Source organism: Podarcis melisellensis (genome assembly GCF_964234715.1).
Source record: "Podarcis melisellensis genome assembly, chromosome: 1".
NCBI classification, from domain to species: domain Eukaryota; kingdom Metazoa; phylum Chordata; class Lepidosauria; order Squamata; family Lacertidae; genus Podarcis; species Podarcis melisellensis.
Genome location: NC_138528.1, coordinates 22,743,436 through 22,761,218, shown reverse-complemented (window position 1 = coordinate 22,761,218; position 17,783 = coordinate 22,743,436). Strand labels below are relative to the sequence as shown.

Below are 17,783 nucleotides of genomic sequence, written 5' to 3'. Positions count from 1 at the left end.
CCAATATTTATGACTAATAGCTTATAATTTGTGAGTTTTTAATCTAGTTCAGTCCCCTACCACATCCGCTCTTCCCTGTCTGTCCACTTTGGCTGACCCTCCTTCTTCTACTCAGAAGTTGCCATGAGAGTAGAGCTGTGTTTATGGGAGGGACGTTTGTGTGCGCAGAGGAGAGGAGTTGGATTGGGCTCCTATTAACGGCTGATAGTTGATTAGTTCAACAATAAGACAATGCAACCAGCAAAAGAAATAAAACCATAGGAAGGCTTAGAGATGGTACAGCCGTGAAACTCACTGGGTAGCCTTGGTTAAGTTACTAGTTGATATCCACCGTTAGTAATACTCAAAGTAGAGCCATTGAAATGAACTGAAGTCCACAATGATTTCAATGGGTTTGAATATTTCTAACAGCTTTACAAGTGCCTGATTCTTAGCAGCTGAGTGGGACATTTTATATCAAAGTCAGGCACAGTTAATTAACTGTGCACATCCCCATTAATAAGTACAACTCTGTTTCTTCCATTCCATTCCTTCCCTTCGCATTGATATAAGAGGAAGCCCTGCGGCAGACCTGTGGACAGAGCCCACCCAGAGAATTGTATAGAACCCTGCAGATAGACTAGTTAAGTTACTAACAGCTGTGGAAAGGCTGAATTATGTAAACAAGCTTCAAGAAGCAAGAAATAAAGCCAAAAGATTAAGCGATCATTCACAAAATTTTAGTACCTGTCAAAGAACAGGTCTAACGCATGTATGGGAACCCTTTATTAAAAGTACTATGAATTTATTATTAAAACTGTATTTGAGTATTATACCCTAGAGAAGAAGTTGGAGGACCCTGTCTGGAGGCAAATGTGGGAAGCCTTTCTATAAATATTAATATGAGGGAATGAAAATTACAACTTGTCAACCATCACCTTTCCCCCCTTTTTTTCTTTTTGGAATGGCTGTTAATGCAATCCTCTGGAGAGACATTGACAGAAATGTGTATTTTAAAAAAGCTTTATTATAAACAATCTCACTCTTCTTACAATAGGATCCGCTACACACTAATCACCAGTTATGTGCAATTGTTACAGATTTGTGTGTTCTCTCACTATAGTAAATCATAAATCAGGAGAACTTTTACAATTCTGTTGTAAGGTAATCCGTCACACACAGAGGGGGAAGGGAAGCATCTTTACAAGGAAAACAGCAGAAACACACAAAACACTCAAGATATACATAAGCACTCAATGAAGCTCCCGAAATGTAAAAGTCTTTCAGCTGGGCATAAATATGATTTCATAAAAAAGCATTTATTTCATGTGCATAGAAATGTGTTTTGGTTTCTACACAGTTCCAGTTAACAGTGTTAGAATCTGGGCCTGAAAATATCAACTACTTAAAATGACTGGCTCCGGTGGAAAAAAAATAGCCTGAAGATTGCAGCAGTCATAAAGTCATCGAAAGAATCTGCTACGTATCATTTACGATACAAGCAACTGTACACATTAGGAAGAAAGCAGAATTGCAGTATCTGTTCATTTCCCAGTGGCTCCCAGCAGATCCACACAGAAATATAACATTTGCAGTAGTGAACACATCCGTCTAGTGCATGGAGTCACTGTTTAAAGGAGGCATCACCCCACAAGAACAGTGCATCCGTTCCAGTGTTTTTCAGAAAATGTTAGCCATATATAAAAAAAGGCAGCACCTCCACTGCAACACAATGCAGGTGCAGTAAAAACAACAACACACAACCCCAGGACATTGAACAGGCCTCCTAATGTACTGTGACAGCCATCAGAGGGAAGGGTTGAGACAGAAACCTCTACGTTTTAGTCACCTCGTTTTTAAAACAGCAGCTGCTCCAACCCAGACCCAATAAGAGGCTTACATCTTAGTAAAAATTGCCTGCTATTTTAAAATAGGAGGGAGGTGCCTGTTTTATCGGGCAATGTTTTATTAAGGCTTGAACTCAGTAGGCAAAGACACACACATATGCAGTTTTCCAATTAATGAAGAGCAACAGGGCCAGCAGGAGAGTTACAGGGAAGCAAAACTGCAAGCACTCTGTGCTTCCAGGAGTTCAGCTTAATTTCTGGGTTTGAGGGAGAACAGGAAGAAATGGAGACACCTGATCTGTCCACATAGTCATCTAGGCACAAGAGCAGCAGCTGCATTTGGCAATTCAATCTTTCACCTCGAGGGTACACCAATGCATTTCGTTCCATTCCACTCGCTTTCCCCAACCCAGTGCCCTTCAGATTATTTTGGATTACAAATCCCATCATCCCTGGCCACTGAGGCTGGCAAGGAATGATGGGAGCCGGTACTCCAAAACACCTGGAAGGCGTGAGGCCAAGCAAGGCTGTACATTAGCATCTAAAAGAGAGTTAAGACATCTGGCAGGTAGCTCTGCATTTAGAGACACCATCACTCCTGACACCACCAGATTTTCAGTAGTGAAGCACATATTGTACATCTCTTTTTGGGGGTGAGGGGAGGAAGGTAAGGGCATCACACACAGCCATATTCATACCAAACAGTCTGCTGATCAGCATGAGAATCTGGTGATGATGGAGGGTTCTTGGAGCTGCCCCCTCTGTTTGCTTCTTCAGTGCCTCCTGCTGGAATTTTATTTTCTGGGGATCGACCTTTGGTAAGAGAGGCCTCACTCGGGCTCGGCCCCTGGGGGCTGCTCCCTTCCGTGCTGCCGGAGACAATTCTGACAGGAGTCACTGTGGCCACTTCCCCAGACCACAGCACCGGCTTGGATTTGATCTTAGAAGCAGCATATTGTGGAGGGGAGCAGTGCTGCTCCAAACCTGGCTTGGCTTGCTCCTGTGGCTGAGAGTTCAGGTCATCCTTGGAAGTGGTTGGGGAGGAAGAAAACGGGGGGAACAAGAGGGACTTCTCATCTTTTGGAGGCGCAAGAGAGAGCCGCCTGACGTCAAGCTGCCGACAGCGAGAATTAACGCTCTGCAGAGAACCCGCCACCTTTGCAGACTGCGGCCTCTCTCTCAGCAAGACCTGGGAGCCTCCCGCTAAAGGAAGTGGAGAGGTCTGGATATCTGAGTCCTTGCCCAGCTGGAGATCGGCAGTCCCAGGCTTCGGAAGGCTGTCGTAGCGTCTGTATGCCTCTGGACCAGTGGCTCTGAGGAGGTCTGCGGAAGCCAAGCTAAATGCACGGTTCAACGATGCGCTCTGCTTGCTCATGTTACTGACCTGCTGAGAAGACTGTGCCACCTGCCTCGATCCCCTTTGAGATGCAGGAGGGAGCTTGCAGGAATTGTTGGAGTTTGCTGCAAACTCAGATTCTGTTGGACGAAGGTTTGGTTTGACATAGTGGCCTGGCTTGGCTAGCCTTCCGTCTTCATTAGCACCAGACATCTTGACGGTTGGTGTGACGTAGATGGTGGGCATCTTGGCTGCCTCCTTCCTATTTGCCGGAGAAAGCTGACTTCCAATAGATGGAGGCTCATTTGCTTTTCTGAAATAGTCACTCAGGAAGTCGTCTCTGCTGGATGCGTCCTGAGAAAACAAAGAAACTGAATGAACATGGAGCTAATAAAATCACTATCTGAATATGGATACACAAAAATGCCACCCGATTTCTATGCTTTGATTAACATATGGATAAACTTAATCCTTCTGAGGATCACCAGGGAGCCTTCCAGAAAGGTGTGCTGGCAATCTCTGCCAGGGCCGCAGCAGGGCGAAGCGTCTTCACCCCAGCACGCCACTTTCATGATTGCCAGGGCGCCCTTTGAAAAGTAAGGTGGTGGGTGGGTGGTGGCGGGTCGTTGGCCTGACCAGGTGAGGGGGCACATGACAGGGGGCCCCCCAATGTTGGGTGCAACTCGGTGCCTTTGCTGCTGCAGAAGATCAGGCTTCTAATACAGTTCCAGATATGGATATATGCATACGGCTTGTAGGCTTTACAGATACAGATATATACAAGTGGAAAGCAATCTTGTTGCCCCAGCAATTCAAGATGCAACACACACTCAAACTCAGTGGCGGAATCACTGACTGACGAATGCGCTGACATGCCTTAATCACTGGGCCGTTGCCATAGCAACTGGCTTGGCTGCCCTTGCACCTGTTGGCTCATCTCATACATGAGGTGAAATAAATTCACCCCTTCGTCAGTTCCAACACTAGCTTACTGTGTACACGTCAATGTATTCATTTCATTGAATAAACCACAACCAGTCAATCACTGAATAAATCATTTCAAATCATAAATGGAGTTCTGGGTGCTTACATTAAGTGGCGTTGATCTGTGGCTTTCTTTCAGAAATTCTTCCAAAGTCACCAACTCGCTGCCCGGAGAAGAAGGTCTATGCCTAGCAGACTGTGCATGGGCTGGGTTACTTTTCTGAGATATATCATACGAAAACGCAGAGTTCCTGGTAAGGGAGGCATTGTGCTTAGTGTTTGAGCCCCCAGGAGCAGAAGAGGTAGGACAAAAAAGGCCATCTCTAGGTGAGCCAGGTGTGTCTTTAGTCAGCACCGTGTCTTCACTACTGAGACTCTCTGATCTGCCATGAATACGGTCAAAAGAACCTGTGCCAGGAGATTAAGACATATCAAAGTTACCATCTTGTTTCCCTTTCACTCTGTGAAGAAGCTTTCTTTGAGCACCACCCAAAGATGAAGGACCCCTGGGCAGTTAAGTCCAGTCAAAGGCGACTATGGGATTGCGGCGCTCATCTCGCTTTCAGGCTGAGGAAGCCAGTGTTTGTCCACAGAGAGCTTTCTGGGTCATGTGGCCAGCATGACTAAACCGCTTCTGGTGCAACGGAACACTGTGATGGAAGCCAGGGCACACGGAAATGCCATTTACCTTCCCACCGCAGCGTTACCTATTTATCTACTTGCACTGGTGTGCTTTTGAACTCCTAGGTTGGCAGAAGCTGGGCTAGAGCAATGGGAGGCCACCTTGTCGTGCGGATTCAAACTGCTGACCTTCTAACCAGCAAGCCGAAGAGGCTAAATGATTTAGACCACAACGCCACCTGTGTCCCCTCCAAAGCGTCCATACCAAAGAATAAGAGACACGCTTGGCCATATGTTCCCAAAACCAGGTTAGTTTATTTGTATTGTTTCATATAACGTTGTGTGGATTTATTCTTTTGTACTTAAATATGGATATCATTATTTACAATTGCTTCTAATATATGTATTTTTAATTGTAAAACAACATTTGGACTTGGGTTAGTTTTCTGAAAAAGGTGTCCTAGAAATCAACAGATGATTATGAAGCACTGATTTAAAACCACCCATGTTAAACACACCTGTATTTTATGTAAGCCATTTAAATTTGTTGTTATTATTAAGCCATCTATAAATCTGATAAACACACCAACCAACAGCACAATTAGTAATGTGAGCATGAGAAAAGGCCTGCTTATATCAGGCCAAACACCGAACTGTTCCAGCATTCTGCTCCCACTGTGGCCAAAGAGGACATGAGTACAACAGAACTCTTCCCCCTCATAATTCCCAGCCACTAGTATTCATATGGATATGGCCTTGGATAATAGAGGTAATATATTCATCATGAATATTAGCCTTTGTCCTCTATCAATCCATCCCATTTTAATAAGAGGGCATTACCCTATGAAATTAAAACTTTATGCATTGGAATTCCAGTGCAGCTTTTAGGTGACTATGTTAGGACGCAATCCACCATATATCTGTGAATATATCTTACCTTTGAAGTTCAGAGGGGAGCTGCTGGAGGATGCATTTTCACTGTTCTCTAAGCTGTTCGGCCTTGATACTGGAAGGGAGAAGAGGCACATGAGAGCCTAAGGTGAGTCCCACCTCCCGAGTAGCATCAAATTAGGAAGAAAAGAAGTCAACATTTCCACTCACTGGAGACCAGAAAAGTCTCTCACGATGCTCCGAGAAATCATGCGGCAGCAGCGACAACAACAAATTCTTTCCAGTGATAATGCCTTGCATCCTAAGAACTGTGAATGGAACTTTGCTCATGGAATTTGGTTTTCCCCACCTCCCATTTCAGCCTCCTCACCCCAAAAAGGCACGTACAGAGGTCTGGGGACATCCTTCCTCCCTGAACGGTGTTTAGTGTTGAGGATCAATGACAAAGGGGGAACGACTAATCACTTACTGTGCTGCCTGCTTGAAAGCTCTACCTCAAGGAAGTTTTCATATAGGTCACCCTCTGAATTATGGCCTGGATAGAAGAATGCAAGATATCAGAACGTAATGTTCAACAGAGATGAACAGAACCAGCAGACATGTCCAGCCATGTTATTTAACTTTCGAAATGGTATAGGTCAATACAGGGAGATGTGAAGGTGCGTTGCATAAACAGGCGTCTAATGCAACCTGTCATGTCTGAACTAGGTGCAAATGCTAGGTCTGGTCATGGGAGTGAAGACCACACTAGGGAGGGCTAGGCTGGAAGCATGGAGAAAAGGGGCTGTCTGGAACTTTCCAGACTTAGCAAGGGATGCTTCCCAATATACGGTCTCCAAAAATCTATTCTCTTCCGTGCAGCACCAATAATGTGCAAGGGCCAATGTTTCAGCTGCAAAGTGCCCCAAAGGTGGCAAATTACTGAAGATACACATTGGGAGGAGCAGAGGAACTAAGTCCCATATTCCATGGCACAAACCTGTTTTCAATTTTAATGCCAACTGTAGAACACGTGACGTAGAACATGTGATTTTAAAGCCAACGGTAGAACATGTGACATACTTACAAACAGCATTCCTGTAAAATGTACTGTCCAACCACCACACGTCTACACCCTTAAAGGTTTCTGCCACATTAAAGGCCAAATTGGTTTTGGGGTGTGTTTTTTTACTTGTTTCCTCTATCTTCTTCTCCCCCCCCCCCCGCCCCACAAATGATGTACAAAATTCTCTAGTGTTAACACATGAGGACTTATGCAGCAAAGCCAGTTCTATGAAAGGGGAGGTGGTAAATGAAGCAATGCCTGCACATTGAGGTTTTTTATTCATTTGAACATGGAAAGTGTTTGCTGAACCTCCCCAAAGCCAAGGCCCCCATTGCTAACCTGAAGTCAAGTCAGCCATGGCACATACCTCTGGGTCTGTTTTGTTGTCTGGAGGTGGAGGTAGAACCAGGAGCAGCCAGGTAGGCGGCTGAGGCAGAGTAAGTCCTGGAACTCGGCTCCACGTAGCACTGCTTAAGAGCGGAGTCCGTTGCACTTTCAATGTGGTCACTGCTGCCTCCATAATGAGAATTTCTCTTCGGCTTTGAATCCACTAATATTGAGTAGGAAAAGCAAAAGAATGAGAGAGAGAGAGAGAGAGAGAGAGAGAGAGAGAGAGAGAGAGAGAGAGAGAGAGAGAGAGAGAGAGAATAAAGCACACCAAAACTAGGCACAAATTTACCCACCCACCGCCCTGTAAATGCAGCAAGCAGGCACAAAAACAGTGGCACAAAAGATGCGCTGATTATGCAAGCTGTATCACTGAAGTTTATTATCAGGTTATATTTGCATTCAGTTTTGCAACAGGATGCTAGCTCAGGGAGAACCTAATGAGTGTCCTGAGTAGCAGGGAGAATGTTTTATAGATATTATGGCGAAGGAAGGGCCACACACAAACACTGGATGGGGTGAGAGCACTGGAAATCCTCTAAGGCTGGAAAGCTATTAACCCTTACTTGGGAGTAAGCCCCGATGAACCTAGAGGGATCTATTTCAAGAATAGGATCAGGTCTCACAAATGCTTTTTCCCTTTAGCATTACAATAAAAAAGGTAATTAATGTTTGATGCCCTATGCAACATATTGTTCCTAGTGTTCCTTCAGGGAATAATTCATTTTTTAACACAATAGTTTGAATAGGGTCTTAGTTAGGCTGGGATACTCGGTTATAAATTTAAATGGCCCATTGGAGTACTAAACGCCAAAATTATTTACTTGTAAAAGTGAGTTAGTATTCATTAAATAATAAGGGTCTTGGATACATTCAAATGCCCAAGAAGTGCATGTTACAATTGTTTTCCAGAGTAATTCTCTGCAAATGATATCATTGAATTCCTGAAAAATGAATAGGATAAGGCGCAAGTAACAAATGGCTGGCATAGACAACAAACAACAGCGACAAATTAAATTAGCACAAAAGACACAGGTGAGTTAAAAATTGCAAAGTAAGCCTGAGAATAGTGCCTGGAAGCTGTGCTATGTGCAATGGAGGCTATGTGCAATGGAAATATGAAAATGCCATCATAATACTGGCAGCAAACACTCAAATCTGATGTGTCCCACATTCTAGAAGCTCATGGAACTTGGGAAGTAAGAGGAAAAGCAACCTTAGGGCTGATTTATAATGCTACCTTCTAGTCATCTACATGTCAAAAAAGGACGGACATTTGTTGCAATACAAAAGTGACTTATGCTGCACATTCTGCTGTGATGCACATCCTATTTAGGGTCAGCTCTCTCAGAACAGTTGTTCTTACTTAACAAACATTTTTAAATCTCCCACCTCTTGCTTGGGACAATTTTTTTAAAATGTAAAAATGAGACAAAACGCAATGGCATTTCTTCACTACAAAATTGGACGTTTTGAGGATAGTAGTATTTTGCACTTTCTAAAAATGAGAGGACTAGGTTATGGCAGGAGTAGCTGACATGGTGCTTGCCCCATTTTGCTGGGCTACAGTTTCTATCCTTCTTCCTGAGTGCTGGTGCAGAGTGACGGGAGCTCAGCAAAGATCTGTAGGTTTTTTCACACTGGCAATGCCTGGGCTAAAGTATCATAACATTCAGCTACCTTTGCCTATGGTTAAGTCTATATTTTGATGTCTACATTGCAATATTATCAGAGAACAGACAAACAGCATATCGGGAAGGGGTGAGTGCTGCAAAGGGTCTGTTAGATAAAAGGAATCTTTAACACAGAATATGCAAAGGCAGTTAAAGAGGATGCATCATTGGCAACACAGCGACAGCAGTTCATCTCCGCATTTGGACAGGACATGAGGCACACAAGTGAAGCACGCAGCAAACCCACTTACTTAAGATGTGCACCATCACCTGTAAAGAAATGGGCACTGTGTGTCCCTTGACAGTGTACTGTAGTGAAGAAACGATCCAGATTGTGCAATAAAAGATTCTTCATCTTACTGAGGGGGAAATGTAGTCCATGTTGACTTGATCTGAGCTTGGATTTAGTTTGTGTCAATGATATGCTGAACATCTATAATTTGTGTATGTAGAGAAGTTATGAGTCTGGTATATATATCTATTCAGAAATGCATTGAAAATAAATGATAAGAGAAGGTGTTAGAGATCTCCCGTTTCCGAGAAAGAAAGTGGCTCATTAGGAGAGGATGGGATGTCAGAAGGCGGCCAGAACCGGAAGCGGTTAGAGAGAGACGGATGATTCGATGGAGACTTGGGAGACTTTTCTTTGGGCTTGCTTGTGCTTCTCAAAAAGGGAATCTTTTTGCGTTGAGCAGCTAAGTGTTATCACCCAGAGATCCCAAAAAGGAAGAAGAAAGGAAGAAAAAAAGGTAACAGAAATAACTAAAATGTACTTCAAACAACCAAGAGACTAGCTAAACATGAAAATGGACCAATTATTTATTCTACAGCAACTACTAAATCAGGTGAGGGATTAGATGAGAAAATGGTGCAGCCACAGCTAATAGTATCTACGATTATACATACATAGTAAAATCATACATGCAATAGACACATCTGCTGTTTTTCTCTGTACAGTGGTACCTTGGTTCTCAAACGCCGAAAACCCAGAAGTAAGTGTTCCGATTTTTGAACGTTTTTCGGAAACCGATGTGGTTGTCAGCTATTGTTTCCAGGGCACCTGCACCAATCAGAAGCTGCACCTTGGTTTTCGAACATTTGAGAAGTCAAACAGACTTCTGGAATGGCTTAAGTTTGGCACTTTTGTTTTTGCTATATATTTTGTGTTTTTGAGGCTTTTTCGGTAAATTTGTTGTTGTGACTGTGTGGAACCCAGTTCAGCTACTGATTGATTGATTGATTGATTGTGTGACTGTGGAAATGGGTAAAAGCCCCCCTCCCCACCCCCCACAATCCAAACAATGACTATTATCAGTGCAGGTAAGAAAAAAAAATAATTTTAATTTTTATCATCTACAATACTATCTTATTTATTTTATAGTGCAGTACATTGATTACTGCTTTCATTTTGTGGATCAATGGTCTCGTTAGATAGTAAAAGTCATGTTAAATTACTGTTTTGGAGGTTATTTTTAAAAGTCTGGAACGGATTAATTCATTTTGCATTACTTTCTATGGGAAAGTGCACCTTGGTTTTGGAATGCTTTGGTTTTGGAACGGATTTCCAGAACGGATTCGGTTTGAGAACTAAGGTACCACTGTACTGCAGTTTAGAAATATCACTGCGTAACTGCAGGCCAAGCCTGCATTTCTTAATCATTCGGGGGCATATGCTTTTACTTTGTGTAGCATCTCTTACAGAATTTGTTATTGAGAAAGGACACAGAGCATTCCCCATTTCATGAGCTGCATCTAAGTGGTTCTTGATCCAGGAGACATGGCTATTAATGGCTTGTGGTTCAGCTCTGGCTGCAACTTGTGGTTAGTGAGCCCACAAGCCCAGGCACAGACAACACACTAAGCCAAATCGTGGCCTAGTTCAGCATGGTACAAGAGTGAGAGAAACCGGGGATAGGTAAAGTAGTTATGAGCTCCTGGCTGGGAGCCTGTACATTATTTTTGTGTTCCTCATAAGCCATAACTTGGCTAACTGGGCTGTGTGAACCAGCATGCGTACTATGGTCACACGTTTACCATTATAATTAAGGTCTACATTAAGATTTCACATCATTTCCCCCCATACACTTGTATACATTGCAAAGTAAGTAAGGCACATTTGAACACAATGGGATTTTAGCACAAGGTTAGGCACTTAAATTCCACAAGTTACAAATACAATTGAGGCCTAACTTCCTCTGGATTAAGTCTCAGCTAGTTAATATCATGCACCTTCCATCTCTCCCAATGTGTCACATGGGTGACACACACAGTTCCTTTAGAAAATATTTGTACAGCATAAAGAAAAGTTGTGAAAAGTTTTCATAAGAATTTCACTGAATGCTCATGTTTTCTTCCAGCTGTTTAATAAATGCCAGCCTTTTCCAATAATCCTGAAAATTGCTTTTACCTCTAAGTCAATGATTATTAGTTGCATTTTAGTGTAACATACTCTGCTTTCTTACTGACAAACAGCTGATTATAAAATGAAAAGCACCAACCAACACCATGTGTCTCTTGAAATCACTACCTTCCCACTTTTCTTACTCTGTTTCTGTGCGACCATTTCTTTCCTAATTACTCCCTCTACTGTTAAGAGATGGGCCACACCTTCAGAGTGCATAAAATGTCATAGTAAATTGCACTATATGGAGGAACCTTTATATATTCTTTATATATTTTGGACAGCATGAAGTGCAAAATCTCCATCCATTAATTTTGAAACAGTACTTAATAGATCTCACACAATCAACTCAGAAAACACGTTGAGTTGAGATGCCGTTAAAAAAACCAGACATTTGGAAGAATCTGATAAATTCAGAGAACTACTAGGTCTATTAGGACATGTGACAGTAATACTATTAGTATTCAGTAATCCAAATTAAATTTATTTACTATAAACCATCTTTCAGTCATAATGCCTCCCAAAGCAGTTTAAAATAAGAACAAAATTGAAGATGAAGTAAATAATAATAATAATAATAATAATCTAAAAGCCACTAGACAAGAAGTCTAATTTAGCAGCAGCAATGGCAGGACAACCAAACCACAGCATCAGAATAAGCAAAACCTTCAAACAGAAACAGCAGGAAAAGAAAAACTTTGCACCATCTACGTGCTGATAGCTCAGTAAAAAAGTTTTGTTTCACACTGCCATCCCCAGAAAACAGACTGATGAAATTTCAGAAAAAGAAAAAGATCCCCAAACTAAAAACTCTGCTCCTTATTGAATAGGGATTGGGAACCAGTGGCTCTTCAGACATGTTTGGACTCCAGCTCCCATGAACCATAGCCATCATGGCCAATGGTCAGGGGTGATGGGAGTTCCGTATCTGAATTGTTGAGGATCCACAACTCACAGTAGTCTTCAATGGCAGAGCTGGAATGCTGGAAAATGGTTTATCAGCTGTATACTGACCCTTGTTGCAACTCAGAAGTTTGATAAGCAATGGCTGCAACCTCAATATAATCCGTGCTTAAAAAGCAAATCAACATTCAGTCCTGAGAGAAAAAACTGTTTAGCAACCCTGTATAAATAAGTACGAACTCATTTTTAAAGGTAGCTCCACAGTGGTGAACTGGGATATTGCTGCAACAGCAACACCAACCTCACTTTGTATGGAGCACCCAAGAACACCAGGCAGTACAACACAGTTCTCCATCTGTGTTTGCAGTTAAAGGAGTCCGCTTCCCAAAGGACTCATAATTCTAGAATGGGAAAGTATGCTCTGCATACTTTTTCCTGCTTCTGCTGGTTGTGTATTTGTGTGTGTATTGGAGTGCAGGAAATAAAGAGCTACTCATTTCACCTAAACCTCAAATCCTGCCAGTGTGGTGTAGTGGTTAAGAGCGGTAGCCATGTAATCTGGGGAACCGGGTTCGCGTCTCCGCTCCTCCACATGCAGCTGCTGGGTGACTTGGGCAGGTTACACTTCTTTGAAGTCTCTCAGCCCCACTCACCTCACAGAGTGTTTGTTGTGGGGGAGGAAGGGAAAGGAGAATGTTAGCCGCTTTGAGACTCCTGAAGGGGAGTGAAAGGCGGGATATCAAATCCAAACTCTTCTTCTTCTTCCCCCATCCCTCTAGGTTCTCTCATCAGCCATTAACCCCAATCTCCTCTTCCCTTCATGCGACTCTTGGCTGCCCACCTTCTTTTCAGTAAGCATAGACTCAAGATTATGCTTGCTAGCTCTGCTTTGCCAGTGTGCTCAGCAAAAAGTGAGAGGGAGCTAGATGTTCTGTAGATTCTTGCCTCCAACTGGGAACCCTGTACCAATGAACTTCATAATCACACATACAGGCTTTATGCACCTACAGAGATCCAGGTATACTCACACTTTTTGAAACCTTTCACTGAATGTATAGAGATAGTGGTCAGTAGGTGCGACCCCACTGAGGAATCCCATGTTTACTGAATGTGTGAATGGAAAGCGACAACATGTTCAAACCTACCTTCTCAGCACAACACCCACTCCCCTATCATGTTGTCTATGAAACAGGTGAGAGATCATCCCCTCTGTGGAACCAGAAGGTACCACTATTCTCTCGATTTCTACCATCTCCAAAAGGTGGTCTCCTTGTCTACCCTTCCTCATGAAAGTGCATTTAAAATAGCCCACTAAAAACAGATGTGCTTCACTCTTCATTTCCCACTTGATTTCAGTGGCATTCAGAAATGCTCAGCTGTGGCTGAATTGCACCCTTTATTTATTTGTTCTTAGCTAGCTAGCCTTGCCAGCACCAACAGACCAGCAGTTGATTAGCTATCCATTAAGTACAACACCACCTACCTTTCCCCACAGGTCCATTATTCTGCTCTCTGCCTTCCACTGAGCCAGACTCTGCGGAGGTGCTCTCCAGATTCTCCTGCTGCTTGGGCAGTTGTGAAGGCGATGGTGACCCAGCTGTGTCTGTGCTTTCTGAGTGCCATGGAGGACTCTCTACTGAGGATTTCAACCGTTCTCTTGTAGCTTCTTTCTTTGGCTTCATGAGTTTAACCAAGGCTCTAGCTCCTATCCAGTGGTTTTTCCTATTATTGAGGGAAGGAGCAGCAATCATTTTGTTTGTGTTTTTAGCACAGTGTGATGCTTATCTTTTCTCTCCACCATAAATGAGTACTGTGAAACTGCCTTGGCATCAGGAAGATGACATTCCCCGACTCAATAAAAGTTGGGCCGCATTTTGCCAGAGGATTTAAAAACCAAACACTGGGCAAAGATCCTGCATGGAGTTTTCACATAAACAAACACCCCATGCTTTTTTTTTATAAAGGTCTTATGAGGACCTTTTCAGATTCCATTCATTAAAAACCCTTCTGGGAGAAAGATGGGGACTTAACACTTTAATTGCTCACTGCTGAGATACATACAGACACCAGTGCCCTTATCTATGAGCCTTATATAGCAGGGGTGGTGTACAGTGAGCAATCCCACAGGCTGAATGTGGCCTTCTAGGCCCCTCTGTCTAGCCCTTGGGACTCACTCCAGGTCACTACCCATCACTGGCACCTTCCTCAAGTGCTTTTGCCTGGCTGTTGCATGTCCTTGAACTGCGTATCTTGCTGGCCTGAATGGAGGGTGGAGAGAAGTGGTCTGTGTGGTGTCTAAAGATCTTTGGATTTTGTGTGGCAAATGTAGCTTACTGTACAAAGTAAGAGTTGCATCTGTAGCTTCACTCACTTTTGCTTCTGACCCTACTCATCAGTGGCATGCAGCCTCGGGCTGAAAAACGCCCCCACCCTTGCCTTATCAAGAGTGACTCTCTGTGCATCCACACACGATGAAACCTGCAAGGTGTGACCAACCCCCCAACCCCAATATCTTCCCTAAGAGGAAATGCCCGTGCCTCAATAAACAGAATTTCTAGACAGCAAGAACTGTCAGTAAGTGGCCGCCTTTCCAAACACAAAGGCGTCATATACAAGTTGCCCTCGCACACTTAAGAGGCATCTTTCTGCCTAGGACAGGACTGCCCGTGTGCCATTTAAGCTTGAGAAAACTTACTTTTTTGGAGCCGGATCATAAAACTTATACTGATCCATTATTTTCTCCTCCAGTTTTTCTTTGTGTCGCCTTAATGCATTCAGTTTGTCACTGTTGAAAAACCAAAGCGGCAGGGGAAAAACAACACATGAGCACTTACAGGGTTCTACTTGCTAGGAATTGAGTATAATTAATAATTCAACTCTCACAAAGCCCGTGTCCCCGAGGGCAGGATTTTGAGTGATGAAAAGCCCTTCTGAGAAAGTACCTATCACACAGAAGTAATTAGCTTCATGATTAAGCACATCAGCCGTCTAGTTGGTAGGGCAACCACCACCAAAAAGCTGAGGCACAAGAAAACAACAAGGAGGATTTTAAAATGTTTGCAGTCCTTGAGAGGGGGGGGGGGTGCTGGTTTTGTTTTGTTTTTGGAACATGTGAGCTAAACTACCTAGGTAGATTAAGTCAAAATCAGTTCAATACAATCACAAGAAGTTCATGGCAGGATTTAATGACCACACAGTATGTTTGGCCTTCTGGACAATGTAGTTGGATGCCTGGATAGAAGAGGGCTGTTACCATGTCTGCTAAAAGTTTAGGGATGAGCCAGTACCACGTGAAATAGAACCTTACCCCTTCATACCTGCAGCTTGTCCCAACAAATTTTACATAACTTACCAGGTGCATCATTCAATCTGCCATATAACAGGTAAGCACATTTGGCACTTAAAAGGAAACCCAAAAACTACCTTTATGTATGCATGTTGTCATCAACCTGTTATATACAGTATGAGTGCATGAAACAAGACTGCTGCTCCAGCTGTTGCCTGCCATGACTCATTCAAGAGTACTTGGGGACACCCTCCCGAAGTTTGTTTCAGGTGCACTTAAAGGCTTGCGTGCACCAGGCAAGTCTCAGGACTTTATTTCCCTCCGTGTCTTGTTGCAAATTGCTTTTGCAACTTTCCAAAGTTTCAAGCACAGGTTGAGACAAAGCCTGGGAGGCTGCTCTTCATGGTCCAGAGGAAATCTGATCTATACACAGAGGCTAATACAAGACAGCGAATCATGAGGATTATCTGTGATAATTGGCAACATCACTAGTTAAGTATTTATATCTTGCACTTCTTAAACCAATTACTTGGCATCAATGTGTCCTGCAAAGTTGCACTATATATTGGGAAATAATAATGATAAATCACACCATTCCTCCCAAAGAAACCCAGGAAGGCAAAAATATCCCTTTTTAAAAAACAATTAAAAACAAGCCTTGTAGAAATAATTAAGTTGACAGAAACAACGGGTTGCATCCAACACAAGTTTCAGCACCATAACAAACTTCTGCATGTGCAGTGAACATTCTCATTCCTCTATTGCTGCCTGCAGTCCCCAGCACAATCACATAAACTGCTCCAGAGAGTTTGGGGGGCCCGTTAGAGAAATTCTGGGGGTGCACAAGAGGAGGAGAGGAAGGGGAAGTCCCACTGAGTGGAAATCCATTTGTACAGAGTTGCATACAAGTCAATATCTTTCAGCCATTGAATGCCTAGGTGAACAGGATTATTATTATTTTTAAAAATGCCTAAATGTTAATAATTAGGGGGAGAGGTGCACCTCATCAGGGAGGGCATTCCATGAGCAAGAGGCCACTACTGAGAAGGCCCTGACACAAGTTCACACCAGACAGGCAGCACCCAGTGGTGATGGCACCAGTAGGGCATTGCCTGCCAATCATTGAGGTCTGTGATGGTTTATCTTCTAGCTACTTGGCATCCCAGGCCATTAGGGCTTTGCACACTGATACCAACACTTGAACTAGGTGTGGTAACTCACACTGCAGTCAGTACAGTGCTTTCAGGAAATAACTCTCTGCAGTTTGCATCCACTTTCACACCCTAGCATCAGGTTGTTCAGATGCAGGAGCAGGGATCTATGCAATACTCTGTAAGCTGCGTAAAGCTGAGTAAAGGGATCACCCAGTTGCTCAGAAGCTTTTTAAATTGACTTTTGGCTGTGCTAATGTGGCTCAAGGGATTCAGATATCCCCTTGGATGTCTCCATGCACCCTCATCGCCACGCTTCGATAACAGTCTCACTGACAACATGATAAATAAGCGGGGAGGGAAGTCTTACATATATTGCTTCTGTTCCTCGTGATATTGCTCCTTGTTCTCCATGTTCTGCTCCAGCAGCATTTGGTTCTGTTGACTCAGCATCTGGATCTGACTCAGGAGATGATGATTCTCTTCTTCCAAGTTTCCTTTTAGACGAGCCAGAAGCTATTCAACAGACACATCACAGGTGAAGTTCCTCTACCTGCGCTTGTCTATTCACCATTAATAAAACGGCACCGAGCCAAAGGTCCTTTGTACCCTAAAGCTTACCAACTACTTTGGCCGTCAGATAGCCGAGTGCCAACCACTGCCACCAGTGCTAAGATGCACACGCATAAGTATGTCTCACTCAAATAAATTACTGGCTGTTTGCTGCATTTTTATTGTGGTAGCCTTTCGCTTTCATTGCCATGCATTCATTGATTTTAACTGGGAGTGAAACTAGCCATGACAGGCTGCATAATCCAGCTTGGATGATGCTGAAACCCTAACAAAGCAAGGTGGGGGAAGCTTTCAAGTGCATTGTGGAGCTGAGTCCCTGTTGGAATAAAGAAGTTAAAAAACAAGTAACAGTTATGAGACAGGAAAAGATGAAAGCATGGAAGAGGTTAGCTCCCCAACCCCATTCTGTTCTCAAGTCCACCCATCTCACTTTTTAAGGATTTGGCAGCAACCCAAGCCTAACACCAGGGTTTCTCCTTCAAATTACTGGCATTTAAGTGCAAGTCAACACCACTACATTTTTCTCCCTTCGGCTGCATTCTCACATGACAGTAAACCATGGTAAATGATTTACCACAAACACGCAGATAACTCTCACTTCATTTCACCTTGCTAGCAACAATCCATCTTCCTGGGCTTCGCAGTATGGCTGAAACAGGGATTGTTGTTTGCTTCACTCCAAACAAAGGACAATCCAAAGCCAAGG

The 17,783-nt window shown here is 43.3% G+C and overlaps 1 protein-coding gene across 2 annotated transcripts in view; it reads right to left on the bottom strand.

The window, feature by feature from the left end:
• Window positions 1-986: 986 nt before the first annotated feature.
• The window catches only part of CCDC88C (coiled-coil domain containing 88C), a 99,050-nt gene continuing 82,253 nt past the window's right edge, over window positions 987-17,783 (bottom strand). For both annotated transcript variants that reach the window (XM_081908407.1, XM_081908408.1), the window contains 8 exons: window positions 16,875-17,020; window positions 14,763-14,852; window positions 13,551-13,789; window positions 7,071-7,253; window positions 6,128-6,193; window positions 5,705-5,773; window positions 4,253-4,554; window positions 987-3,516 (listed from right to left, as the gene is read on the bottom strand). In XM_081908407.1, the coding sequence (XP_081764533.1) occupies window positions 2,503-3,516; window positions 4,253-4,554; window positions 5,705-5,773; window positions 6,128-6,193; window positions 7,071-7,253; window positions 13,551-13,789; window positions 14,763-14,852; window positions 16,875-17,020 (2,109 nt within the window). In that variant the 3' untranslated portion in view covers window positions 987-2,502. The remainder of the gene's footprint in view (window positions 3,517-4,252; window positions 4,555-5,704; window positions 5,774-6,127; window positions 6,194-7,070; window positions 7,254-13,550; window positions 13,790-14,762; window positions 14,853-16,874; window positions 17,021-17,783) is intronic.